This window comes from Dromaius novaehollandiae, chromosome 4 (assembly GCF_036370855.1).
Source record: "Dromaius novaehollandiae isolate bDroNov1 chromosome 4, bDroNov1.hap1, whole genome shotgun sequence".
Lineage (NCBI taxonomy): Eukaryota > Metazoa > Chordata > Aves > Casuariiformes > Dromaiidae > Dromaius > Dromaius novaehollandiae.
In genome coordinates this window covers 18,224,491-18,251,789 of record NC_088101.1, presented here as the reverse complement: position 1 = coordinate 18,251,789, position 27,299 = coordinate 18,224,491, and the positions used below count along the sequence as shown (strand labels likewise).

The 27,299-nt window shown below is 45.8% G+C and overlaps 2 protein-coding genes and 1 long non-coding RNA gene across 3 annotated transcripts; 2 read left to right on the top strand and 1 right to left on the bottom strand.

The window, feature by feature from the left end:
* The first annotated feature begins 844 nt into the window (after window positions 1-844).
* On the top strand, window positions 845-13,464 carry LOC112988510 (alcohol dehydrogenase 1). The gene is made up of 9 exons (XM_026109074.2): window positions 845-1,004; window positions 3,203-3,304; window positions 4,082-4,220; window positions 6,091-6,178; window positions 6,286-6,505; window positions 7,182-7,442; window positions 7,975-8,110; window positions 10,591-10,729; window positions 12,528-13,464. The coding sequence occupies exons 1-9, from the start codon at window positions 987-989 to the stop codon at window positions 12,550-12,552; spliced, it is 1,128 nt and encodes a 375-aa protein (XP_025964859.2). The 5' UTR covers window positions 845-986; the 3' UTR covers window positions 12,553-13,464.
* LOC112988530 (uncharacterized) lies at window positions 7,315-16,685 on the bottom strand. The gene is made up of 5 exons (XR_003260561.2): window positions 16,554-16,685; window positions 16,055-16,202; window positions 14,175-14,299; window positions 9,871-9,999; window positions 7,315-7,450 (listed from the first exon to the last, which is right to left on the bottom strand). It is a non-coding gene; the product is annotated as an uncharacterized LOC112988530 (long non-coding RNA).
* LOC135328157 (alcohol dehydrogenase 1-like) lies at window positions 16,614-23,642 on the top strand. The gene is made up of 9 exons (XM_064510514.1): window positions 16,614-16,830; window positions 18,808-18,909; window positions 19,763-19,904; window positions 20,249-20,336; window positions 20,436-20,655; window positions 20,797-21,057; window positions 21,369-21,504; window positions 22,698-22,836; window positions 23,476-23,642. Exons 1-9 carry the CDS (start codon window positions 16,813-16,815, stop codon window positions 23,498-23,500), a joined length of 1,131 nt encoding a protein of 376 aa, XP_064366584.1. The 5' UTR covers window positions 16,614-16,812; the 3' UTR covers window positions 23,501-23,642.
* Window positions 23,643-27,299: the final 3,657 nt, after the last annotated feature.

Below are 27,299 nucleotides of genomic sequence, written 5' to 3'. Positions count from 1 at the left end.
GGTACTGCCAGAACCACAACTCCAGCAATCCCAAGCAGCTGTTGAAAAGCAGCAAACACCCAGAGACCTTTATACCTGTCTATTGCAAGTTTAGAAAGGCAATGAAGTTACGGTTTGGTGAACATGAAGAGAAAGTTTCAGAAGCAGGAAATGTGAAGAGTTTCCAGAAAATCAAAGCTGGCTCTGGTCAAATGCAGTCGGATGGTACTGAATGAACTAGAGGAGTGGTGGCCCAGTATCGAACCAGAGCAAACCTGTAAGAAGAGGCAGCCGGTCTGTTCAAGATGCTGTTCTAGATGTTCAGGATGCAGATTGCTATGGGTAGGTGTCCTCTTGCTTCAGTCAGTCAGCCAGTGAGTATTTGCAGCCAGGGCAGTTTCCCCTTAGCATTGCCTCGAGGCTGACTACTGGAGCCTTGGGGCTGAACTGGGCAAACTTTCCTTTAGTGGCCCGGAAGTGTGTTGCAGGAAGGATGCCAGGCTGCTGTGCCCAGCTGCCATGGGGGGTTGTAGCAAGGTGCCGTGAGGAAGCCTGACTTCTCCTTCCCTTCTGATTTCAGAATGTTGGATGTAATTTGGAAATGCTGTTGAGGCTCGAAATCCACAGCAGAGATGAGCAGTGCTGATCAACACCCAATCTTATGTTCTGTTGTGAAGGTAGCTACATGAGACCAGTTTGGGGAAGAAAACAAAGAAGTCCTCCAGAGCTCACCAGCCAGCCTGTTATGAAGTACTGTCAAGAGCCACATTTCAGCAGAGGAGTGGTTTATTTTCTTTCTAGTGCTTGGGGTGTTTAAGGGGTGGGGCTCAGGCTAGGAGGCTTGGCTAGGAGGTCTGAGCAGTGTATTTCTAGGAGCAGGCGGCAGGAGCAGTGTCCAGTGTTGGACAGGACTTGCGGTACTGGCAACGTGACTGCTTTGGAGCTGACTGAACTCCCAGTGCAAGAAACCAGCGATAGCAAGATTCGAAACAGAGTTGCCAGTCAACATGAGCACAGCAGGCAAAGTAAGCAAAGTTTATTTTAGAAAAGTTTCCTTGTTGCGGATGAGTAATGCATTTTAAATGCTTTTTCTTTTTTGGCAGGGACACCGTAACTACTGGTGGCATACAGTCTAGATGGTAGTTTATGAGCAAGCTGATAGAAAAGAGCTGCCTTTCCTTGCAGGCCACTGTAGTCTCCTAGAAAATGGCAGTTAACACTCCTGAAGGAAATAACTGTGCAAAGAGAGCACAACACTGTGTTATTCCAAGATTTTTTTTTCAAAAAAATTGGTTAAAAAAAAAAAAAAACTGAGACAACATAAGCTAATGGCACCAAAATAAAAATACCCCCCTAGGGTTAGCAAATTATTTTTGATTTCTGATTGGCCAGTTTAATATAGGATGTAATATAATAAGTGTGCACATAAGTAAATGTGTTTATCAGCTGTATCAGTTTTCATTCTGAGATCCCACATTGTTTAGAGTATTTTTCACTTCTGAGCAATTTGCAGTTCTTGGCTACCTTTCTTCTCATAAACATTGCACATGCTTTGCACTACTTGGGATAGATGTGCAAGCATTTATATTTAAGTAAGTTCTGTAGAAAATGTGATCCTTTAAAATGTGACCTTTGTCTTCACTTGTAAATTTTTACTGATTATACTTGCATTTGACATATAAAAAGTTAAATTTATTGCAGACCTTTCTTTAGTCTATCTGTTTAAAAGAACTGTGTTCATTCCCACTTTAAGTCTGGCTGCTGAAAGTGTACTATTTTATTTCATATGCTGTTATTTCCTATTAGTCATTTTCTTTGCCACCAGTTGATAATTTGTCATTAATTAGACATTATTTCTGTTTCTTCCCACAAATCTTTGATATGAAAAAAATAGTACTTTTTCTCCCAGAACTCTGTGACACGCCGGTGTTACGCTGCATGTCTCAGTCATGCAGGATACTTATGCATGTGCTAAACTTCATGCGTTGAGGACTTGATTTTTCTCCATTTCACTGTCAAGATAATGCTTTCTGACTGTCTGCGGTCAGTTGGATTTAAGGGAGTGACTGTTCCCCATAAGGGTGACATGGAAAATCTTATTGCCCGATCTGGAGTTGTTTAGAGCTCTGGGATGGACGGAGGCTGCCAAGGAATGAACGTGGGGACAGAGATGCACCAATTCCATTAACTCCGCTAGGCGCCAGCTTGCAGGGCACAGACGTGGGCTCCCTGCCGCTTGGGAGCCGGTGCGGGGAGTGGGCACCACCCCGCTCCTTTCTGAGGGCATTTTCCTCCCACCGAGAGATGAGCAGAGGAGACCTTGGTGCCCAGTGAGTGAGGAGGCCTGTTGGCACCGGGACTTACCAAAGAAGCCTGTGGGGCGAGAACAAGTTGGGGAGAATTTCTGGGCTAGGAAGGGCTGGTCAGGCCTAACGGACAAGAAAAGCTGCCTCAGGTCCTGGGAGTGACCCCCCAGGTTAAATATCCCTTCTGAGAAGCAAGGTACGTTGGCACGGACAGCACTGCACTGAAGTGCCTGTGTTACTTCTGCTAGCCGTGATTACCTCTGTGTGGTAGCACATCATTTTATGTAGACGTCCTCTCAGCCATCACCTCATGTCTGAGCTTTCTTTTCTTAAGAAAATGGTGATAAGCCTGTATTAGGCTCTTAATGCCATTTTTAGCTTTTGTTTTGCCAGCTCTCAATGCAGACTTGAATAATAAGGCAATTTTAGGAAGATTAAAGTCATTTCATGACATGATAAATGGCATGATTTAGAGTGATCTCTCCAAGAAGGTACAAATACAGGCAGACAAGCGGACAAAAACGGTAATCCAAGGTAAAAATAATCCTCCAAGGAAGTGAGAAACACAGAACGACTTACCTACCCAAACAGTATTAGCTAATGGAGAACTCAGGACTGAAGCAGCAATGAGGATGGATTAGGTATCCCGTTATCCTGGGAGATTATTACTTAGGTTGGTGAAAGCTTTGTATGACGGTAATATGACCAAGTTAGAGACATTTTTAGGAAAAAAAAATGTATTATAAATAGCTTTTCAACAGGTGGACTTACACGCACAGTGACTTTTTTTTTTTTGTAGTTTTCCCTCTCCCTAAGATACAAGCAGGAGTTTCATATGCAGAAATGTAAGAATGTGGCTCAGTGTGGTGACGTGCCCAGCGCAAGTGCCATTCTCTTTCCCTTTGGTGTTTTCATAGGTTATTAAATGTAAAGCAGCAGTTCTGTGGGAACCAAAGAAACCATTTTCCATTGAGGAAGTGGAAGTTGACCCACCAAAAGCACATGAAGTTCGCATAAAGGTATAAAACAATAGTGTTATGAATTGCACACTATTTTGCTGCTAATCACAAGTATTTGAGTGCTATTAACAGGCTCTGTAAAATTATAGTAAAAGGCAAAAATTTTAATCCTCTATAGAGTGGGGCAAGAACTTCTCTTTTACTTAGTTGTTTGACTCTGTGCTAGGCTAGAATTCAACACAGCTAAGTATTTCGGTTTTTTATCTGTGTATGAAGCATTTGTTACATTTCTAAGAACTTTCCCTCTCCACAGAAGTCAGCAACCTTTTTCTTGTTAGAGAGGTTTCAGTTCTTACACAAGTGAGGAGAAGCTTCCCATGGGGTTGACATTTGTGTTTGTCAGGATAAAAGTGGTAAAGCCCTATCTGAATGTTTCAAAAGAAACATTGCTATGGTACATGCAAAAAAAGGTAAAAATGTGATGTGGAGTAGTCATGTGTAGCCTAGATCTCTGTGTATATATAATAATTTTTTTATATATATTCCTTACATATATTAGGGATAATTGATTTTATTCTGTTCTTCACAAATGATTACATTGCTAGGACATTGCTTCTGCTACTGTTTGGCAGTGCATAGTAAACATCCACAGAGGAGTCTTGCTTTGTGGATTACAGACTAATATAAACCATGACAGTCACGAATCACACGATCACAAGTGTTTGGCCCTTAGGTTTATCGTTCATATATGTGATTTCTGAGGGAAGCAAGTGACTTCTGCATAGGACGTAGTTAAATGCTGAAATATTCTTGCCTCTTTTTTTTTTTTTTAAACAGATTTTGGCCACAGGGATTTGTCGCACCGATGACCATGTTGTAAGTGGTGCGCTGATTATGCCTTTTCCCATAATCGTTGGGCATGAAGCAGCTGGTGTTGTGGAGAGTGTTGGGGAAGGAGTAACTTCTGTGAAACCAGGTATGAAATAGTACTGAACACAGATCCTATGCTTAGCTTTCAGGCTCTTGTTTAAATCAAAGACCATGACATGTGTGAATACCTGTTTTGCAGAGGAAAAATGTTCCAACTTTTAGCCATTTCAAGGATATCTTAAATGACACCATGTACTGTTCACGTTTCTTTTACTATGTTTCTGATCTTGATTTATGATGTTAGCTGCAAGTTCTTTAAACACAGTTTGTACAACTAATCTCTCTCAAGAATGATACAGGTCTAGATTAATTTACTTTAGGACAAAGCAGTGGATTAGACAGCATCTCAAAGCACCTGCTTCTGGTGTCTTAACATTTGAATAATCCATGGACTTTAGTAGACCAGAGCTTAGGCATCTAAGTATGTCACTTTAAACATATCGGGGCATACCTGGAACGCACCCTCTGCTGCTGGCTGTGCTTGTGCGCGGCACCAGCGCAGGTGAGTCGGGGTTTCCCGCGGCGGGCTCTCGCCATGGGCTGGGTCGCTCCGAGGTGCTCATCAGCGTGGGCTGCCCCTCTCACCGCTCCCTCTTTGACCCACAGTTGGGAGGTACAGAACTCTGTGAAAGGTGCTCGTTTTCCTCTGAACACTGCAAGATGCAACAGGTTCTGCTCACTTTTATGGGACCTAAGAAATTCTAACTAGAGCTAAGTGATAAAGATAAAACATGCAATGAATCAAATCTATATAGAAATGCTTGATTTCATCCAGGGAGTCTGTTAGCATACCTGAGTAGTTTACTTTTATTACCTCTGTACTTTCAGTCTCTTTCTTCATACTGGCAACAAAGTAGGAAGCCTCTCCAAAGCAGGTTGATACGTATGATAAGATGTTTTCTTAGAGATCTCTGCTTTGTTCTAACTCCAAGCAAATACATATATTTCCAATTTCAGTGATAGCTCAAACCACTTTTTCTCTAAGTCAGTCTGTTTCCAAGAATTTGATAAATTACTTGATTGTCCCGTTCTAGCAACCATATGTTTCCATGTGAGCTGAGACAGTATCTCTGAACTTGTACACAGAATATTTCTCTGATGCTTAATTTACACCTCTGTGTTCTATAAAAAGCCCTGAAACCTGCAAAGTTTCTGCAGCAGAATGATTACTAAGCCCATGTCCCAGTTCTTCTAAATTAACTGGGGGTGGAAGGGCATTCTCATGTTCTCTAAGGTGTTTTTCCACTTTTCAGTGGAAATTGAAGATTTCCTTTGGCTTTGAACGTGTCAAAGGTGAGCCACATTTTAGAACTGCCAAATCACAAGATGGTCTGTATTAAATGAGGGATTTACCGTACACTGTTCTGGTGGAAAATGCGCAGCAGATAATGTTGCACTGAGAATGTATGTGCTATTTTGTTAATCATATCATTGTGCTAGAAAATTCGAGATCTTGTCTTAACTTGTAGGCTGGCAAATTAATGTTTAATTTCCCCTTTTCTTATGCACAGTTCACAGCCGTGTTAGCTCAGTGCTCCAACCTCATGCCCCAGTGGATCTCAGCTTTTATTTCAGTTTCTTCACCAGGGTGCTATTATTTTCCTTTGGAGAAGCAGAAGATGTGATGCACTGTTGACTGAGTACCTGGCGAATGGCAGTAGCTAACTAGCTTTTATCACGTAGCTCAGACTCGGTTTTATGAAGGACACTAGGCCTTTTGCATATTGAAATTAGCCATCATAACCCTGCACTAATGCTGTCTTCTAAGACACATGCAGAAGTTTCATCTTCCAAGTCCAGCACTGCACTCATGGTGCATATTTTTCTATGGCTTAAATATACTTGTGTCATGTTTTTACCTGCATGCTTCTTGTTCGCCTTTTTAAATCCCCTTGTCATCACTGTTTTATTTCTAGGAGACAAGGTTATCCCACTCTTTGTTCCACAGTGTGGGGAGTGCAGCGCTTGCTTAAGCACCAAGGGCAATCTATGCTGTAAAAATGAGTGAGTTTCCTGGCTTACCTATGACCCTTGTTTGATTTTATTTATGCAAAAACTGTCCATGCTTAACAGATCTCATTTGCCATTATTTCTGGTTATCTTTTGAACAGTATTAGTTCAGCTTCTGGATTAATGCCTGATGGCACCACAAGGTTTACCTGTAAAGGAAAAGCAGTTCACCATTTTATTAGTACAAGTACCTTCACTGAATACACAGTAGTGCATGAAACTGCGGTGGCCAAAATTGCTGCTGCTGCTCCTCTGGAAAAAGTTTGCCTGGTTGGCTGTGGATTTTCAACTGGGTACGGGGCTGCAGTGCAGACCGCCAAGGTAGGTGCTGCAGTGGCTGTTTCTGGTGCCTTCTGGGGTCTGCTAAGGATTGAGGCCTGCGAACGGGTCATCAGCATGGGAACTGGAGCACAGACTCCATTTGCTGACTTCATGGTAGACAGAAGATGGTAGCTCTTTGCCTCAGCTTCTCTGTCTATAAGGTGCTTTGAAGTCTACAATTCAAAATCCCCAAAACCCTTACTTACTCTTACCATCGGTAACATTTCCTCTCACAACTCTACTGTTACGAAAAGGTTGCTTTATTTTACTTTATTTTACTGTAACTTAAGGTTAGGAATACCTGGAAGACTGCTGTATGGACGGCTCATAATCTGGAGCAATACACGCATGTGACTTTTACAGCTGGCTCTGTCTCCAAGGGAGTGAGACTACAGCCTGATTTTTAACAGCAGTGGAATATAGGGCATCATAAAAAATCTGGCTCTAAACCTGAAGCTGAGACCTGTGATGAAAGCCTAATCTCAGAAATGTATTTTAGTGACAACTTATCCTAGTCACATGTAGGACTTCAACAGACGTGCATGTGCAAATTCCTTCTCCACAGGTAAACTCCAAGTTACAAGAACTGTGTTAAGTGAAAATGTGTGGATAATAACAAATGCACTGTACTTCACCTGGAACATAACAGGATGCCATGTTCCTATGATTATTATAGGTGGAACGGGGCTCTACCTGTGCAGTCTTTGGCCTCGGAGGAGTTGGCCTCTCTGTTGTCATGGGCTGCAAGGCGGCTGGAGCTTCCCGCATCATCGCCGTTGACATCAACAAGGACAAGTTTGCCAAGGCCAAAGAGCTGGGAGCCACCGACTGCGTCAACCCTAAAGACTTCACGAAGCCCATTCATGAAGTGTTGATGGAGATGACTGGCCTCGGCGTGGACTACTCCTTCGAAGTCATAGGTCACACTGAAACCATGGTATGCAACTGAAAGATACAGTCGAAAGAGGAATTAGCCCAGTAGCTGTCCCTTCTCTAACCTGCTCAGCACTGAGGGTGATGAGCTGAGAGGCCTCCCACAGGCAAAGCGCTGACCAGAATTTCCAGCCATGAAGTGCAGCCATTTGCCACTGACCTCTAGAGACAGAAGCGCATTCAAAAGCCTTAGGAAAGGGATCTTGCATGGAGCCCCTAAGTATTCTGACAGAAGAAGGGCCAGAGCAGGGGAGACAAACATTCATCTAACCCGGTGGCTCCTCCCCAACAGCGGCTAATCGCTAACAAATAGGACAAAACAGGGGAACTGAACAAAGCTATGGGCTTTGTGACATGTCTAACCTGTGACAGCAGATAGGATGGTGTGAGCTGCAGAAATTGTTTGATATGGCTGCAGTTGCAAAAGACGTTGCCAGCAGAGTCGTGAGGGGAGGAGGAGGAAGAGGATTTCAGTGTTGCACCCCAACAGCAGATCTTGCATAACCCCAGGGTCGCCCTGTCTGTTTTACATTCAGGCTGCGGCCTTGGCTTCTGTTCACTACAACTATGGAGTCAGCGTGATTGTGGGAGTGCCCCCCGCAGCAGAAAAGATCAGTTTTGACCCCATGCTCCTCTTCAGTGGCCGCACCTGGAAAGGGTCTGTCTTTGGAGGTAAGAACATTGGGAAGATGCTATTTAGCTTGCTTGGAAAACTTGTAAATCATTTTGAATCAAATGGGATACACCTAAACTGATTGCTTAAGCTGCCCTATTGGAGGAATATTGATAGTTACTACGCTGACAAGGGAGCACAGAAGGAATTTGTTATGAAAACTGTGATTAACAGCTAGAAGTGGTTAATGGAGAGAGAGAGGGGGAAAGCGAGCAACAGTGCAAGTGAGAAAAAGTGCATGAGCAAGTGAGAGAAACCACAAGTAAGCAAGGAAGAGGCATAGTGAGTAAAAGAGTGTGAGTAAGACAAAGTGTGTGAGCAAAAGAGTGGAACAGCATGAGCCAGAGAGCGCAAATGAGCGGAACAGCAAGAAAGGGAAAAAGCAGAAAGGCATGAGGGAGAGGGAAAGCAAGAGTGAGAAAGAGTATGAAAGAGGGAGCAAGAGAAAGCAACCACAAGCAAGTGAGTGAGCAAGCAAAAGTGAACGAAAGAGCATGAGCAAGTGAGAGAGCGTGAGCAAGAGTACGAGCAAAAAAGTGAAAGATGAGTGAATGTGTGACTGAACAAGTGACAAAGTGAGAGTAAGAGTGGGGGAGGAAAGGAAGATGATAAAGAAGAGAGAGGAGGGTGGGGGAGGCAGAGAGGGGAGAGAAAAAGAGGGCAAAGGGGAGAAGAGAGTGGGGAAAAGGGCGGTAAAAAGAAGGGGAAAGGGAGAAAAACGAGGAGCTAAAAAGAGGGGGTAAAGATGGGGAGGAGAGGGAGGGGAAAGGGGGGAAGAGGGGTGGAAAGAGAGGAGGGAAAGGGGGTGGAAAAGTGAGGGTGGGAAAGAGGGGAAAAGGGGGAGAAGGGAAGGGGGAAAGGAAAGGGGAAGAGGGGGAAGGGGGAAAAGAGGAAAGGGGAAAAGAGATGGGGGAAAGAAGGGAGGAAGAAAAGAGAAGGGGAGAAAGAGGGGGAGAAGGGAGTGAAAGAAGCAGAGTGGGAGAGAGGTAGAGAGGGGGTGAGAAAGGGAGAAGAGAGAGGGAGAGAGAAAATGGGGGGAGAGGCAGAGACAGGGAAAGATAGAAAAAGGGGGAGAAGGAGAGAAGAGAAAGGAGGGACAGCAATGAGGAGAGAGCAAGAAAGGTGGGAGGGGGAGAGTGAGAAAGGGAGGGAGAGAAAGAGGCAAAGAGGGAGATGATAAATTGACAGAAAAAGAGACAAGGAGAGAGAGAGAGAGGGAGGAGAGGGAGAGAAGAAAAAGAGGAACAGTGAGGGGAAGAGTGTGAGAGAAAAGTGGGGAGAGAGAAGGAGAGATGGAGAAAGGGAGAGAGACGGGGAGAGAGACGGGGGAGAGAAATCATGGGAGGAAGGTAGAGAGGAAGGCAAGGAGAACTAAAGAGGGAGAAGGAAAAAAGGGAAATAGAGAATAACAGAAAGGCAGATAGTGGGAGCAGACAAAAAGGTAGAGAAGGAGAAGAAAGGAAGAGAGGGAGAAGGAGAAGAAGAGAGAGAAAGAGATAAGCATGAGAAGGAGGGGGGAGAAAGTGAGAGAAAGGAAGGGGAAGGGAGGGAGTTGGGGGGAAAAGGAAGTGAGAGGGAGTGGGAGAAAGGGAGAGAGCAAGAAGCTGGAGAGAGCAGAAAGGGAGACAGTAAGAAGGAGAAAGGGGGAAGGAGAAGGGGGAAGGAGAAGGGGAGAAAAAGGGGGAGAAGAAGATCAAATGAAAGAGAGAGGGCAAGAAGGACAGTCAGGACCCTGGAGGACACTGGGGGTCAGACCCACCTGGGTGCAGTTTAGTTCAGGCCCCGGCTCAGCCCCTCGCGGCTCCCTCTCCTCCGTCCACCCTGGCTCTCTCGTTTGCGTCCTGTCCCAGCAGAGCCCCCCCCACAGCAAGTCCTTGGGGACCTGCAGCTGAAGGCAAGGGGAAGCTTATTTCAAACATCAGATTAGCCCTTCCCCAACCACCTCCTCTCATACAGTCAATAGGTACTAAGTAAAATAGCAAAAGGCACATCGGGTTCTTCTGGAAGAGGCTCCTGCTATTGAGACAGCTCGATCCAGTACTGCTTGCAAGAAAACAGACTCCCATTTATTTGTCCAGGGAATCAAGTTTCCAGTTCCCACCACAGATGTCAGCGCTCTGGCTTTTGTATGATGTTTGTCTTGGGGGACAAGGGATCAGTACCTTCAACAATGCATGCTGAAACAGCATTTGACATGGGAAAAGGATTGGATTCTTTAAAGACTCAAGTTCTAGAAAACTGGACTTGTTCTTTTAAAGCACTGCTGGGTTCATCACAGGCGCTAGACTCCACTGTAGAATAGCTGCGCTTTGTACCATGTTACCTGTTGGTACTTTGTATCACAAAGGTAAAGATGTGCTGCAACATCTCATCATGCTGTTCTGCTAAAGAAAGTTCACCTATGAATTTCATCTGCCCTATTACCTGTTTTCACAAGCATTTAATATTTTTATTATCCATTGTCTGGATGTTTTTTTAGGCTGGAAAAGTAAAGATGCAGTCCCTAAACTGGTTGCTGACTTCATGGAGAAAAAATTTGTTCTGGATCCATTAATAACCCACACCCTTCCTTTCCTTAAAATCAATGAGGGATTTGAACTGCTGAGGACAGGGAAGAGGTAAACATTGTTTAATTTTAAAGGTTCTATGTAAATAACTCAAAGGGCTGCATAGTAGCACAGAGCATGGCTTCATGGCAGTGCATAGGGAAAGCAATCCACTGTGCCCTTTAATGTGACCCAGTGTAGCGCGTGCTCCATGAGCCGCAGCTGTAGCGACAGACAGCCAGGCTTTAGCTTTTGAAACACAGGGGGCCCTGCCTATCCTTCCAGAGTTTTCAGATTCTGTTTTCTTTCTAGTCTGAGCAAAGACTCTGGGTGGCAGAGGGGAAAAAAGCCCACCCAAATCAGCAGGTCTGTGCCCACAGGAAAAGAGCAAGGGACCAGGGGAGCCTGAGAATGTTTACATGTGTGATGGATGATGTATGAGATGTACATCACATCCCAAGAAACGTCTGAGGATGAGGAGCAGGAACACAGAAATAGCCCGTGTTTACTGTAAGAGCAACTCGCCATTCCTGTAGTGAGTTACGGAACAGAGTCCCAGTGCAATTAGTCCGAAAGTCACCGGGTAGCTTAGCTTGAACTTCAGGGCTTTTCAAAAGAGAAATGAAGTTTCACCTAGTATTTGAAAAGTGACAATTTAGCTCTCATGCATTCCTCAAATATTGCGAGTTGAGCTCACACTGTATTGTCACAGGAAGCTGAAATCAGTAATACTGTCTGCCATTGACACCTGGCAAAATTCACTATGGCAACAATAGAAAATTTTCCTTGGGAGAAGGGGGAGATAATTTGTATATTTTGATATATGGCGGGACTATCCTTTTTGAAGTTTTTAGCTCTTCATAAATTACATAGTCTGGAGAAGGCATTCATGTTCCCTTTCCATTGTCAGTTGCTAGCATTTTTTTAGGAGTCACTTGCTCTAAATATAAAAAGCATGTAACAAAGGAGGTGAATTTAGCCCCTCCTGGTTTTTTTGAGGTTTGCGCTCAGGTTCTAACTATGCAGCACTCACTTCATTGTCTGACTGTCCTTGTTTTAGACATTTTCTAAATGCTAGTTTTAGACTCCAGTATAACAGGAGAAAGTGATGAGGACAGAACTACGACCAGCTTTGCTAAAACACTGACAGTCATCCTGAAGACAGAGGCATGTTGGTGCCATATTGAGCAATTCTGCTTCATAGCATTTTATATAGTATAGAGCATGTAAGGATCATAGCACGCTGTACCAGTATTTATTTAGCCCAAGTCCTTAGCAAGTTCAGACTAACCTGTAAACCCTTGCAAGAACGTAAACTATTGCCTTATCTGACTGCGTCGGCTCTATGCACACTGTCCCCATACCTTAGACAGGCCCACTGCACTGTAACAGGTCAGGGCTTGAAAGCCAAGGTCTACCTCAGGAAGAGTAAGTTTCCTGCCCTCTTCATCAATCATTCATGCCAGAAATCAACATATCCTCTAGTCTCACTTGACAAATAACCCGCGGTAGTGCTGTGTGATGATTATTCTCTTGCATGCTCTTTCTGATCAGCCAAAGAAAAACCATTCCTCAAAATGAATGGGAGTGCTCACACTCCAGATGTACTTTTCTAGCTAGCTGTAGCAGCATTTATACTCTGTTTTGAAGGTGTTTAGATAAACTAACCCCTCCTAAGGGAAAGATCTATGCTCCTGGCAGCTTTCAGGTCTGCTCCTCTCCTTCTTCCCCACCCCATTTGATACCAAGTTTATGCGAGAGTACCGTGGCTGGCAGTAATATCCTAGGTTTTCAGAGAAAACAGCAGCGTCTCGCTGATGCTGGCACAGGGGGGTTTCTACAATCACTAACTTGTTATTTTACATTGCAGTATTCGCAGCGTCCTGGTGTTTTAGGATTCCCAAATGCTAAGCAGCAGATGGCTTAAGAGCAGCACAACAGCAGTGCACAGCACTATGCAATGCAAAACAAGGCATTTCTGAAAGCTCTGCTGCCGCCACCCATCCAATAAAAGGATCAAGCTCAAACCCCAGACTTCAAGGCACAGCATTTATAAAGGAAACAAATCTTTTTCCTCCCACATCCTTTCCCCAATTCTTGCTTCAAATAATCAGTATTCTTCTGCAATTTTCTTTTAACAGCCAATGCTGATATTATAGTACTTGATGCTGTCACAGGTGTTATGAAAGGCTTGGATTTTTTAAAATGGCTTTTAATATGCAATCTTTTAATAACAAGAAAGAAACTCTTTCTTTGGGTCTTAATAACACTGCAGGTTTAGCAGACCTATGCACGTAGCTCACACATACGGGAGATAAACGCTACCGTACTGCTCAGGAAAACTCTCAAGTCAGAACTATGTCCCAGCTTAACCCACTACCTGAGAGGTACAGAAATTAATGCAGAGATTAAAAATAAAAAGTATGGGTGACACAATCTTGCACTGTGTTAGATACCACAGTGTATCGTATCAAGGAGACAGTTAATTCTTTTTCCTTAAGCCAGAAGTGTGCCAAACTGTTCTGCTGTAGATGTGCAAGCCCTTTGTAGAAAAGACAATGCACATGGTTTTGCTGATTTTTTTTTTAACCTCTTGCAAGCTTAAGGGGATTAATTTGGAAAAAAACATGAAGATTACTCTGTGAAAGGCTATCAGCGTTGTAGTCCCTTTTTTTCTGGATTGCCCTATCCATCTCCCAGTCTCTCCTCTGTAGCAGCACAGGAGAAAAGTTTGGTGTGTGCTCTGATCCAGATGACCATGTGTTTGAACTAATAATTTCAATAAATGATACTTAAGTAAATCACAACCTTAGGTATTGAAGGATGCCTCGCAACCGGATATTTTATATAATTAACACTTCTAAGCATTTTATATAAAAGAGCTGTGGGTTTTTCTTTTAAGCTTGTACCACTTTTGAGGGTGTTTTAGTTGTTTTATCAATGTGGTTTTAGATCTTTGGCCAGTTTATGGAGGCATGCCTGGAGCTTGGGAAGCAATGTGAATAAACACAGCTATACGTCATCATTTGTTCCATGAAACAAAGGGGAGGGGTCTTAGCCTTAAGTGTGAATGCAAAGCAAACGGGAACAGTTGACTTTGGTAACAGTCTGCAAGAAATCAAACATAAAGAATCTTACAGCTTTCTGCGTTTGCAACTTGGTGACAGGAAGTTTTAGAGGCTATGTCCATCTTGGCGATGTTGGCGCTCAACAGTGCCTTACTTTTCATTTAAACAGCCATTTACAGTACTACCAACGCTTGTATGCACCCAGCTGCATGGTATTGGGGTAGAGGCCCGCATGAACTAAGGTGTCTGCATGCTAATGGTGACTCAGGTGTTTGTCCCAGCAGAAAGAGTCCTTGAATAGTCCAGTTAGTTAGGTTAATGATTTGAGGATGAGTTTCACAAGAGACTGGACTTTAACAGAACAAGTTCCTTAAACACGTGTGTGTATAATAAACTCAGCTTACCGAGCAGTTAAGAATCAAACTTCACGTTTGTTTCTGTGGGGTTACCTGTGCACTTGGGTCTGAAGATTCTTCTGGCCTGTAAGATAACACTTCTTAGGCGCAGTACTGTTGAAGAGGTCCCGTCTCTTTCCAGGCAGTTTGTGTGAGAGCCGACAGTGTGCACTGGATCACTGAAACGTTCAGAACAGAGGGATAGGGTTTTAATTCTTCTTAATTCATCTCAACTGTAGTAACATGGATGTAATAGAAATAAGAACCTAGTAATGTCTCAGCGCTCAGAGTATTGTTTCCAAACATTTTCTTGTAGAGGCAAAACTGGTTTACTATACCAGCTAAGCTAAGGAACACGAGTTAAACAGATGCCACATAAGACTGTTTAAACCTAGCTTGCAGTGGTGGGAAGGGAACGTACCGGGAGGCAAAGCATCCCCCCGTGTCCAAGAGTCAGAGGGGTTTCTGAGGCATTCCACGTTGCATCAAAGACAGCAAATATATCAGTAGCCTTCAGAGTGGAAGAAAGAGAAAAAACTTGAGCTAAGGAATAAATCCCAACACGCCACCTTGTTGCTGTCCTTTTCAGGATCATGCAAGCCATGCCCGGTAAATGCCTGTTGTTGGTATCTTTAGGAGGTACTTGCCAGGGTCCAGGACGGGCAACTGAAATCTTTCTTACTGGGGACATTTTATAAGGCAGCAAGCTAGTTTTGTGCTCACATACGTTGGGGGGGGGGGGGGGGGGGCACCTCTGTCTCTCGGGAACCACGAAGAGCTCATATTGCAGCCACAGGTCTCCCTGCAGAGCCCTACCCAAACTCAGATGAGGAGCCCCGTGGGAGTCAGGGGGCTGGTCCGTGTGGCTGTAACGCTCCGGCCAGCATTTGTCCCCAGAGACCCTTTCCCAACCGCTGACCGACGCACTGCAGGTGGCTGGATGGGGGGGGCCCACGAGCAGCGGCCCTGGCTGAGCCGGCACTGGGGAGCTTTCCTGCGAAGGGCCGGGCGCCCCAGGGGACACCCACTCCCCTCCAGGGCACCCGGACAGCTGGACTGCAGCTCCCCAGCTCGCCGCCTCCACATGGCCTTCAACTTGCTCCCAGCTCACACCATGGCATTTTGGGAGACAAATACAAATTATTTGGACTTGTCAGCAAACAGCTACATCCATGCCAGTTGCTGCTGCCAGACTCTAAGCTGGAAAAGGTATTGCTTAGTGTCAGCAGGAGGGTGCCTACTCCTATGCTGCAATCACAGCATATCGAGCAGCAACTATTACAACAACTTAATGCCAACCATTGCCGTGTGTTGGTTTGACAAGACTAAAGCTGTTAATGATTCTCTTAGGCTACTGCATGTGCCCTGAGGAGCTTGTCTTCTCCTAAATGTGTAATGTAGCCTTTAGCCTCTGTAACTCTAGAGAAAAGGTTGAATATCTTATCAATCAAGTTCAGATAAACACAGCCACGCAGTTGGGAGCAGCTGTCAGACATGGGGAGTCAGTAATTTGTAAACAAGCAGTTGGGCTGTTTACCACCGGCAGAAGAGGCCAACCTCACGGCAGCGCGCAGCAGTTAGCTGCGGGGAAGCACTCGGCATACCATACGCCCCTGAAATATGTATTTAAATGCACCACGCAGGCGCACAGCTGCTTTTGGGACCAAGGGCGGGCCATCGCCATGTACACGATGGGCTACAGGCTTCCAGCAATGCTTCCTGGTGGCTGAAGCCGCTGCCACCCCTCAGGGCCAGCCGGGCCCCGGCAGGAGCTGAGCTGGCTGCAGGGCTCAGCAGCGCTGCCCTGCTGCACCAGGGACGCCTGAGCTGGGCGTGCTGCTGCTGGCCTGCTCCCCCAGCCCAGGAGACACGGCTGATGCACACCACGGCAAAGGCCCACGCGACGCTCACCAGGGAGTCCCCTAAATACGCACCCCCGGGGCTGACGTCTCCAACAGCGCAGCAGCAGCTCCCAAACCTTAGGGTGAGCCAAAGGGCGGGCAGCAGGCACTCATCTTAGCCGGGTCCCATTCTTCCAAATTCCTATGGATCAGCTTGCTGGATGCCTCAATGGAAACATATCTGTGGGAAGGGAGCATCGGGGTGTGAGTCCCCTCACAAAACAGGTTGTGATGTTACACCCAAGTTAAACAAAAGTGTCCTTGCAAAAAGCCTCTCCCCCCCCCCACCTTTTTTCCTGACACACTTGCTCCTTTTGGCTGGGGGGCTGCTATAGCACACTATCGTAGCTAGGCATTAAGGTTAAAAAAAACAAAAAAAACAGCAACACCACAGATTATTTTTCTTCTGCCTTTCAAAATGTCCTGCATGTCTATTCACCATAGGACATTTTTCACTCACTTTAATTTTTTTTTAATTTTATTTTTTTAATCCTTTTGCAGATAACTGAGGCACTGCCAGGTCAAACATTACCTTTTGGCAATGGGTGGACTCCAAGGAAACCCAAGCGGTGCCAGGAATCTCCCCTTTCCACCTGTCCCTGCAGCAGGTGAAGGAGAAAAATGTCTCTGAGTGCTGCTGAGCGCGCGTATCGGGGGCACCGGGCTCAGCATCGACCTGCAGGTGCTCAAGGTCCACAGCTGGGACTTTTCGCAATACTGGGATTCAGTCAGACTGGAAGCAGCTTCCCTCCAGCCTGCTGCAGCGCCTGCAACAGCTCTTCTGAGACCACATGGCCACCTCCGGAAAAGTAAGGACAATTCATTTACTTACTTTCTTTCAAAGGTATTCTGTTCTCGGGGGAATAATCTTGAAATGGCTCACGCTGCAAACTTGTAGTGCTTACTGTCTTTTTTTGCTAAACTTACTCCCCTACCACATCCAATTCACTCTGAAGTACAATCCCGTGCTTTCGGACAACTGCAGTTTGTCACGTCGTACGGGCTGGATTCCTTTTCTGTTCTGTCATTCAGCTCACTAGCAAAAATACTGAATAGTGCTGGTCTGAAAAAACAGACTCCTGCTGAACCCTGCCTTGTGCCCCCACTGTGACAGCGAAACGCAGCTCTTGAATGGGGGAGCAGCCAACTGCATATTCCCCGATCTGTAGCGGCTTCATATTGACCTGCTTTCTGATAAAACCTGTCACGGGAGGCTGTTTCTAAAGCCCTGCTACAGTCAAGACCGGGGCATTTCTCTCGACCCTGGTAGGGAAGGATATTTCATTTGATACAATTCTTTCCTGACAAATCCCATTTTTACCTGCAAGGTGGCTGACTACAGATTGCTTGTTTCTGAGCACACGCGGCCAAAGGAATCTTTTCACTCAGCTCCACGGAGGCAGGGGTACGCCAGCCACCATCTCTAAAACCACGCAAAGGGAGCGGCTGTAAAAGGGTCCCTGCCGACCTAAGCGTACAATTGATTTCTCTAAGTTCTGTGTCAGCACTTGTGGCCCGGCCCTAACACCAGTGCGACCATCATGGCCAGTGGGAAGCCCAGGCTCCCAGCGCCTTACAGGAGCGGCTGGAAAGCCAGCCGAGTAAACTTCTGGGTGCTCCCGGAGACTTGAAGACATCTGCCTGACTTAGATTTGAATTCTGCAGCAAGCACCTATCTACCTGCTTCCTTTCATTGCCAGACAGGGCAAAGCTTCCTTAACACACGTGAGCTTTCAGGCAGCCTTCTCAAAGGGAAAATTTCGTAGCCAGTTTGCTGTGAATACTACCTAGGCGACAGCAGCTCCTCTGCTCCAGCGCCTTCACAGGACACGGGATGACATGGGAGAACCAGCCGAGCCCTGGATTTACGCTACAGGTGCCAGGCCAGGCCCCCAAAGCAGTGACTGTATTAGCTGTTCAGCAGGAGTAATCAGCCCAAGCTGACCCATGCTGGTATCCAACTTACTCATTCGGAGCTGGCACAGGTCAGTGTACCAGCACGGCCTTGTGCCGCCCCGCTGCCGCCCGAGGGCACCGACCCAGCCTCTAGCGGAGAGGGTCGTGCTGGCGGATGCGCCCGGGGCTGCCCTGCGTGCAGCAGCGGCGACCCTGCCCTCCAGCCGGCCCCGCCAGAGGCGCGCACCGGGCCAGGCCGCGGAAGGAGCCTGTGCACGAGTCACCAGTGAGTGACACTCGTCGCTCACGGCACCTTCTGCTTGTTACGCCAGCCTCGTTCGGCTGGGACTCCTCGTTTCGCACGGAAACGCTAATCTTTCTGCACTCAGCACGGCAGGGGACTGTTCATACAAACACCCGAGAAAGGTGATTACACCAGATAACGCTGTAAGGGTGCATCAGTAATGGGAAAAGCTCATAAGCTGCTAGACAACATGTCTGTTAGCACAGGATGACACTGAAAAATCCCCAGAAGCCATTAGAAGTCCAGTCATTTCCTAACACTATCGCACATGCTGTTCTTCCAGCAAAGGGCAAATGGCAATTCCTCAGACCTTAAACTAGGTCTGTTTTATCGACCATCACTTGGTTTCATTTACAGTTCAGCACGGCCATGTTTCTGCTCTCCCACCTCATCCCACATACAGAGGAAGACCCCCATGAAACATCACAGGAAGGTTGTCTAGCGCCTGCAGTTCCAGCCGCACGTCTGTCAGAGCAGGGAGACGCACGCAGCGCAGCCCTGTTTTACACACTAGTCAGAAGCCCTTCCCTGCTCATACCGCAAAGGCAAACAGTCCCACACGGCGTAACCCCTCTGCTGCTTCCAGGTCATCAGATGCAGAGCTGCTGTTGCCTGGGCACCGGGCAAACCACTCTCTGTTGAGGAGGTGGAGGTTGCACCTCCGAAGGCCCGAGAAGTTCGTGTCAAGGTAAAACCTGCAAGTTCCACTATGTTCCTTCTCCCTCATGGGAATTACTGTTCTTGTGGCTACGCATCGGGTGTACCATTTCACGTGTCTTGGTAGGAGAAGATCAGGGTTTGGGAACTGAGTCTGGGTAGTCAAAGCTCTATTCAACATTTAAAAACAAAAATGGAAAACAGTCTTCTTAGTTCATCCTACCTGGTAGCTGTTGAAATGGGCAGAGACATCTTAGGTAGCTAAATGCACAGAACTGGGTACAGCAGTGCGCTGAGAGGGTGGACTAACACACCAGCGTGCGACTGGCAAGTCATATGGAATAATAAATGCAGAAGACCTACTTGCCTATGCGAATATCTGAATGACGTAGCCAGTTTATTTAGGGACGCCATTTCAGCCTTTATTGCTTTTTAAGTGGACACTTAATCTCCTTGAACTACCTTTCTCACACATCTCCCACAGTTCCAGGCACCGATGCTATTCAGTTCAACAGAAAAGGAAATTCTTCCCTGGATTATCAAATCACGTGGCACACCAGCGGGCAGCAAAACTCTCTGCTCTCTCCTGCTAATCTGTGCCATGTTATTTCAGATACCTGGGATTTTTGATTTGCAGAACCCTAAGAACAGAGATGCTCCACAAGTTAGTCTTCAGTCCCCTTCGACACAGCGCAGGGTACGACGGGAAGCATCCAGTGTGAGCAACAGGGAAAGGCTGGTCTGGGCACAGACGTCCTGGGACGAGGCAACACCACAGACCCCTTTGGGAGTCTGAACACACCGATGAAAATGACTCCCAGGAACAGGGTTAAACAGAGGCCTGAGCGTTTCGTAGGCTAATCTACGCCTTCCTCTCCAAACAGATTGTGGCCACTGCGATCTGCCGCACAGATGACCATGTTTTACAAGGCCACTTTCCTAACGTAGAATTCCCAGTTATCCCAGGCCACGAAGGAGCTGGGATTGTGGAGAGCACTGGAGAAGGAGTGACCTCTGTGAAACCAGGTAAAAGCAAACACACACACACACACACACACACACGCAGAGGATTCGGCACCCCGAACGGACAGAGCAGCCCAGAGCTCAGAAATTCCTGCCTGTAGTCTGCACCCGTGATTCAGAGTCTGACTGCACACTAGGGCGGTGACTCTCCAACACCACAAAAACTTTCCTAGGTGTTCTCCAAGCACATGAGTGTGGCTCCAAACATTTCCTACTGACAGAGAAAGCAAAGAGCTCTCTGTAGGAGGCTGCCACCTGACAGCTCAGCCAAGCCGCTCCAGCAGGCAGCAGAGCACCCTCCGGGCCTGCTGAGTCAGGGGTGCGTAACACAGTGTGCTTTCTTCCAGGAGACAAAGTCATCCCCCTTTGCCTTCCTCAGTGTGGGGAATGCTGCTTCTGCTTGAATCCTGACTCCAACTACTGCACAAAGTCTCAGTGAGTCTGGTTTACCGTCCCCTTTATCCAAATGTGGTCGGCTGTCTGACAGTCCTGCGTGTGCTGTGCTCGATGAGCAATGCGCTTGTCTCTTAACAGCTTCTACGAATCACAGACTCTGATGCTGGACAAGACCAGCAGGTTTACTTGCAAAGGGAAACAGGTTCACCATTTCCTGTGGATCAGCACCTTTGCAGAATACACCGTTATGCCGGAGTACGCCGTTGCCAAAATTGATGCTGCTGCACCTCTGGACAAAGTCTGCCTGTTGGGCTGTGGTTTTCCCACAGGGTATGGGGCTGCCATCAATACCGCCAAGGTTGGTATTCAGGGCTTCCTAGGACAAGCGTCACCACAGCTGCCTTAGCACGCTGGTGAAGGCTGTGTGACAGAAACCTGCTCCTCACGCTGGAGTCCTGTGGATTCTGGCTGGAGGCTAGCAGGGCCCCATGTCGTGCAGGTAAAACCAGGCTCCACCTGTGCGGTCTTTGGCCTCGGAGGAGTTGGCCTCTCCGTTGTCATGGGCTGCAAGGCGGCTGGAGCTTCCCGCATCATCGCCGTTGACATCAACAAGGACAAGTTTGCCAAGGCCAAAGAGCTGGGAGCCACCGACTGCGTCAACCCTAAAGACTTCACGAAGCCCATTCAGGAGGTGCTCACTGAGATGACTGGCTGTGGCGTGGACTACTCCTTCGAGGCCATTGGGCACAAAGATACCCTGGTACGTCACCTTTTAGCACATGCACTCCCAGATCATTCATAGTCCCCTGTCAGGGCAAATTTCTCCAGAGCAGGTAGTTTCTTGCCTTGTGCCTGCATTTCTGGGCACATCTTTGCACAGGAAGGCAGGCTACTTGGCTTTGGGAGAAAATCATGTACGAGGCTTGAAATAGGAACAGAGTTTTCCATGCCAGTTACAGAAGGGTGTAAGTGCTTTTAAATTACCAGCAAGGGAGAGAGAACTGCATAGATGGAATGCATTTTTGACAAACTAATCAGTGTATTTTCTAACTCACCTACCTGTCCCATCAGATTGCTGCCCTAGCCTCCTGCAATATAAGCACGGGCGTCTGCGTGATGGCTGGGGAAGTGGCTTCTGGATCAGTGATTCCCTTTGACCCTCTGCTTCTGCTATGTGGGCGCACGTGGAGAGGGACTGTGGTCGGAGGTATGAGACTAAAAAAAAATCATAGCTATTTCAATCTTTGCAAATTTTTCCTTTCACTGTAAATCCCAAATATCTGTGGAACAGTTACCCTTCAATGCATATGAAAAACCTCCCCTTGACAATTCATTTTCCCATATGAGCAATGTATTCAGCTGCATACCAAAAGAAACATTTTCTGATAGTTGTTATTCATTAACCTCCTGGTCATCAAGCATGTTTCAAGCTTGGCCATGTCCCAGGAGGTCTGCTTGAGAGATTTTTGAAGAAAAAATATATGAAACTGCAACTAAAAATGAGCACTGCATTCCCAGAATATGCATAAACATGCTAATAGTGTCTGTGACTGATACAGTTATATACACACAACTGCCTGCCCTAACCATAGACTAAAACAAGGACAAAACCACCTTCCTGCCAAGTAGGGGTAAATTTCTCCCGAGACAAGGCTCTGTTACTGATCGCTCAGTCCCGATCCTCATGGCAAGCCCACAAAATACCTCCCAAATGCCAGCCTGGGAACTAACTCTATTGCATACCGAAAAAACACAGAATTGGTAGGAAGATGATAAATGTCCCCCACAAGCAATTTCCTTCTGGCCCACTAACACCTTCCCACTGCACAGCCTGTAAACTACCTGGGTCTCTTAGTCCACCGCAAGATTCTTCTCACCTCTCCTGCCCCTTCGCTTTCCTTCCCCCTCTCTCCCCTCACCCCCTCCATTTCATGCACACCCTCCACCTTGTCTTCCAGGGGTGGCCACCTCCAAACACACTCCCCTCAACTCCAAGCAATTGTTCGCAGCCTCCATTTCACTTCACACCTGCTGCATCTATCTCATGTCAGAAGTGGGGCTGCTGTGCCTTAAGGATCTTCTAACTCTTTTCAGCTATAGTCTCCACTCTAAGAAGAGACCATCTACCTATAAACCTCATCCTATTAATTATGAGGCATTCAGACAGGTGGAGATCACACCTCTGGCTGAGATCTTCAGAAGCAGCTATCTTGGTTTTCAAGGACACAGTCTGACATATCTTTCACAAGTGAACATAGCCTGGCAGAGATGCCAAGCCACTGACCGGCACCTCAAAGTACTGTCGTTAGACTTCAGCACCAGCCGACAAGTATTTACGTTGCTTTACCAATACTGCATTTCTTTTGATTATTCACTGTGTGTACTTTTCCCCATTTCTAGGTTGGAAGATGAGGGATTCTGTTCCCAAATTAGTTTCTGGCTATTTAGAAAAGAAATTTAACTCGGACTTGCTGATCACACACACACTGCCGATTGCTGAAGTGAACAAAGGATTTGAATTGTTACGAGCAGGAAAAAGGTAAGATTGTGACCAGCTGGAATCAGGGGTAGCAAATGCCACCTCCACCTAAAATTCAAAATAGTCCAAGTACTTTGGCAGCCCGAATAAGGCAGCAGCATGAAATACTGCCCTATCAAAAAGCATCAAAGTGTACCAAGAAAGCAGGGCCCAGACCCACGTTAGTGTGCTGGGAGGATCTGCCGTAACGGAGACAGAAGAGCCGATACTCAGCAAAGGAATTCTCCTATTTATTGCTCAACTCATCAGAGATCCTGCAGCCCCCAGCACGGGACTGAAGCCAGTGCAGACCCTCAGGCACAAGACCTTATTTCAGTGTTTGAAAGCACAAGTGAAAGAGAATAAGGAGTAAGGGGCATCCCTGGGGTTAAAAGTACGAAAGCAAGAGAAAAGAAGGACACATCTTAAGACCGCAGTACAAAAAAATTCAGGGGAGGGCAAGGTACCTCAGCTGCTGAGCAATTCCTTTCAGCAGATATTTGAAGACAGTCCATTTGCTGCATGTCTCATTCAGCTGAGTTAAGAACAGGCCGGATGAGAAACAAGGTGGCCAGTCCTCAAACACACCTGCCCTGTATCTACTCACGAAAACTTTCAATGCCAGCACTTGTAACTACTCTCTTCCTTCCCATCTCTCAGTATTCGCAGTGTCCTACTGTTTTGAAAGACAAAGCCGAGGAAGCAGGGCAAGGAAGTACTTGCTGACGACAGTGCCACTGCCAGCATGCCCATGCCTGGCTGAAACCTGAAACACCACTTCTCCTAGGAGAACACTTCTCTAAATAAAGGGCTTCTTTTCAACTCATCCTACCGAGTGCAATGAAATGATAGGGGCCCCACGGGGCAGGAGGAGCTCTTCCTCATACCGCGAGAGCTTGCATTGCTCCCGCCACTGCTACTTCTTCAGACCTGCTTTTGCCTTATGCACTTACGCACGTGCATCTTCACCTTCGCCACAACCTCAACTGTGTTATTGCTGCAACCTAGACCAAAACTGTGTAAGGAAACATAGCGCACTGCTGCTGCTGCTGTTCTTTGATCTCTCCCTGGGGGACCCCCTGTGTTCGGCTACACCTGCAGCTCTAACCCTTTCATCATTCACCTGCCTGCCCAGAACCTCCCACCTACTGTTAGTGAGCTGCACCCCATTTTTTCCAAAACATCCCCTCAAACTGTCAGAACCATTTTCTATCCCGCTACTTCAATACGCTTGTGGCCCTACCACTGTCTGCAGATCTAATGAGTATACTCTGTATATACTCTATACTCTCTATATACTCTATCATCAAAGTTGCTCAGTATGAAATACTAAGTAAACCCAGACAACAACAGAACCTTGAAAGACACCACTCAGCACATCCTTCAAGTCAGACTAGCTGATATTGAATAACTAATCTCTGAAAAAGGCTTACCAATCATCTCCCAAAACGGCTAGAATCACGACCCGTGCAGAGTCTTGACGCAGGAGAGTACACAAGATGTACTTTAGGATGCAGCTTACAGCACAGAGGGACACTTTGGCTACCTGGTACCACATGAGAGGGTCTGATGGTAATTTCCCTTCGAGTTTTTGTAAGTCCTGCCCACAGAGCAACCTCATGTTTGGTTGATCTTTTGCCAGCATGTAAGTTTTAGCTTTGGTTTTAAGTTAATATGTATCTCTCCAGCATATTACATTTCTGCCAATTGCTGTAAACTATAATTACTATAACATTTCTCTACTAATACTTATATAATTGTATATGTATCTGGATGAGAAAATTCAAACACAATATGATCACAATATTCAGAGACAACTTATTTCACATATTCTTACACATTTATAAATAGAAGTGTTGTTTCTTTACTTCAGTATATATGCAAACACTGCAAATAATGTTCCATTTTCTTAATCTGGAATAAGTGAGGAAGGCAAATATAAAACCACAAAATTTCCTTTAGAGAGCAAATTTCTCTTCTTCCTTGTGACATCACCCATCTCTAACTCCCTCACAGTCATAAGGTTTAGCACATGTGTTTCTACTTAAAAACCTTAGCACAGAAAAATAATCTTAGTAATGAACTGGGACAAACAGTTCCAGTTTTGGATGTAAAGTCCCTTAGTTCTGTTCCCAGTGCTCTGCTTATTGGCTCTACTGGTCTGAACTTCAACAGGGAAAGCTTGGACCTACCTCGAGAGGCCTTGTACTCCCAAATACTTATGCCATTAGCCTGCAAAACAGCAACTTTCTGCTGTCAGAATTATATCACTATTTGAACACAGGTTTTGTTCTTTGGCAGAGACTCACAGGACTAATATGAAAAACTACAGAAAAGCATGCAATTTAAATCGCGTTTCACAATGCTGAATTAACTGATGGCCTTGCCAAAACACTGCCCTGTTTGCACACTAAGCATCAGACACTTGCTGCATTTCAGCACTGGCTGCCTGTCTTTTTTATATGAACACAGTTTGTAGGATGCTTGCAGAGGAAAGCATTTTCAAATAAAAAATAAACAGGAATATTGGTTTTTAGTTACCACAGCAATACATTACAACCAAGAAACAAGCAACTCAAAATAAGCGCTACATGAGAATTTGTTGAAACACGGCAAAATTGCATTGTACAACCTGCTAGACCTTATTTACATAATCTACATACTGCTGTAGTGTCTAATTCTCTAGCCTTTTTCACATCAGCAAGTCGAACGCGTGAAATTTGTTAGCTGCTTGCATTTTTTCCCCCATATTTTGTCTTCAAACCGTCCAGCTTGCGGAGTTTCTATTCAGAAGATTTTTGAACCACTTATCCACTCAAACATACTTCAGTGCATTTCCCCCACTTAAGTGCTGGGCCCAAGTGGGAACGTTTAAAATCCTCGTGACCCTGCGCCATGCCATAGAATAGGCTCACTAAGGAGCATATTCATCTCAAATAAACAATCCTTGCTATGACTCAGTTTCAACAGCTTTCTTCGGATTTCTTTCAGGAAGCACAAGTCACACAGAGGGAATATCTTGTTATCTACAAACTCTCAATGTGCCTTAGCACTGAGTTCTTATGGTACCATTCGAACTGAGGTATCTCCTCTGCAACTTGTTCTTTATAAAAAATGATCTTAGAAGTACACTAAAAATCATACCACTTCCCCTTCTCATAATCAATTCCAGGCAGGGAACCAAGCAAATCAATATTGAATCAACAAATAAAATACAAAGTCTTACAGCATACTGGAGGTCAAACCAGGCAATCACAGCAATTTAAAAAAGGATGAATCCATCTGAGTAAATACGAGCCATATTTATAATAAGCATATTGCGACCGTGTTGCTACAGCAATGGCTCTCATGCCTTTCTCTTCATATACTTGAACAACAATGCCAGATGTCTCCATTCACATGGCATATGATTTGGTTAACCGCAACGAACTACACAAAAATATCAGAGGAGATGGGCATGTGTTAGACAGTCCCTATTTTATACCCTCACACCCCAATTTAAATTCCAAAATGCTGCCAGTCACCCCGGTAAACACTTATTCAGTAAGTGTATGTCGTGACTGATGCAGCACTCAGTTTAGGGCACTCTCATGTCAGCATCTCCTCAAGATATGATTCAGTTGTTCACTCAAGAGTTTCTCTCTTACACCATTGTAAATCTGAAGCTGAACTTACAGTCAGGGGGAATGTACTACTGAACATAAAACGTGGATCAGTCTCTTCATATTCAGACAGCTTAGGAGGCAAAAGAAAATAATTCAAAGCCAGGGAGGTTCAGTGGTCACTCTGCATGTATAGATTAAATTCAGCTCCAGCAGTCTCATAAATATTCAATGGCACAGGGCTTGTCTACACAAGACAATTTACTTACAGACACAAATGCTGTGTCTACAAGATTCAACAGTGTAAAACAAGAGATGACAGATGAGCACAGTTAGGCAGGGGGCCGACCAAGAAACAACACTCAAAACAGCTCAGTATGGCAGGCAGCAGCAATAGTAGCTTGACGACCAATATGTTTTTGAGATTTTGTAGGCCTCAGATCAAAGTTTTAGAAAGGAGCTTCAAGGACTGCAAGGTAGCACTGCAGACACTGACAAGGATCTACTGCAAAAGAGGCAATAAGTCAGAGAGGGGTCTGCTTGAGAAGTTAACAGGCAGCTGGAATCAAGGACCAGGCATAGGCAGGAGTTTGCCTTTTGGTACTGAACAAGAGGCAAAGGAGTGTGAAGGGCCTTGAAAGCACAGGCAAATCACTTACGTCTAATGCACTGAGAAAAAGAAATCAATGAGTGTGATGGAGAGAGAAAGACATGATTCAGTCAAAGTAAAACAATTATAAAATTATTCTTGCAGCACCACTCTGAATGGCTCCCAGTGCATCAGGTCATATTTGTCAATACCAGAAAAAAAGATGTTGCTGTAACTGAGATGGAAAGGCCATAAGGCTGTCAAAATACTCCTGATGCTACCCACTCTCATTC

Bases quoted from the DNA above. Each gene is read 5' to 3' on its own strand.
- LOC135328157 (XM_064510514.1), top strand. The intron at 19,905-20,248 runs GTAAAAGCAAAC...GCTTTCTTCCAG, and splicing joins AGTGACCTCTGTGAAACCAG to GAGACAAAGTCATCCCCCTT. The intron at 20,337-20,435 runs GTGAGTCTGGTT...GTCTCTTAACAG, and splicing joins AACTACTGCACAAAGTCTCA to CTTCTACGAATCACAGACTC.
- LOC112988510 (XM_026109074.2), top strand. The intron at 3,305-4,081 runs GTATAAAACAAT...TTTTTTAAACAG, and splicing joins CACATGAAGTTCGCATAAAG to ATTTTGGCCACAGGGATTTG. The intron at 7,443-7,974 runs GTATGCAACTGA...TTTTACATTCAG, and splicing joins TAGGTCACACTGAAACCATG to GCTGCGGCCTTGGCTTCTGT.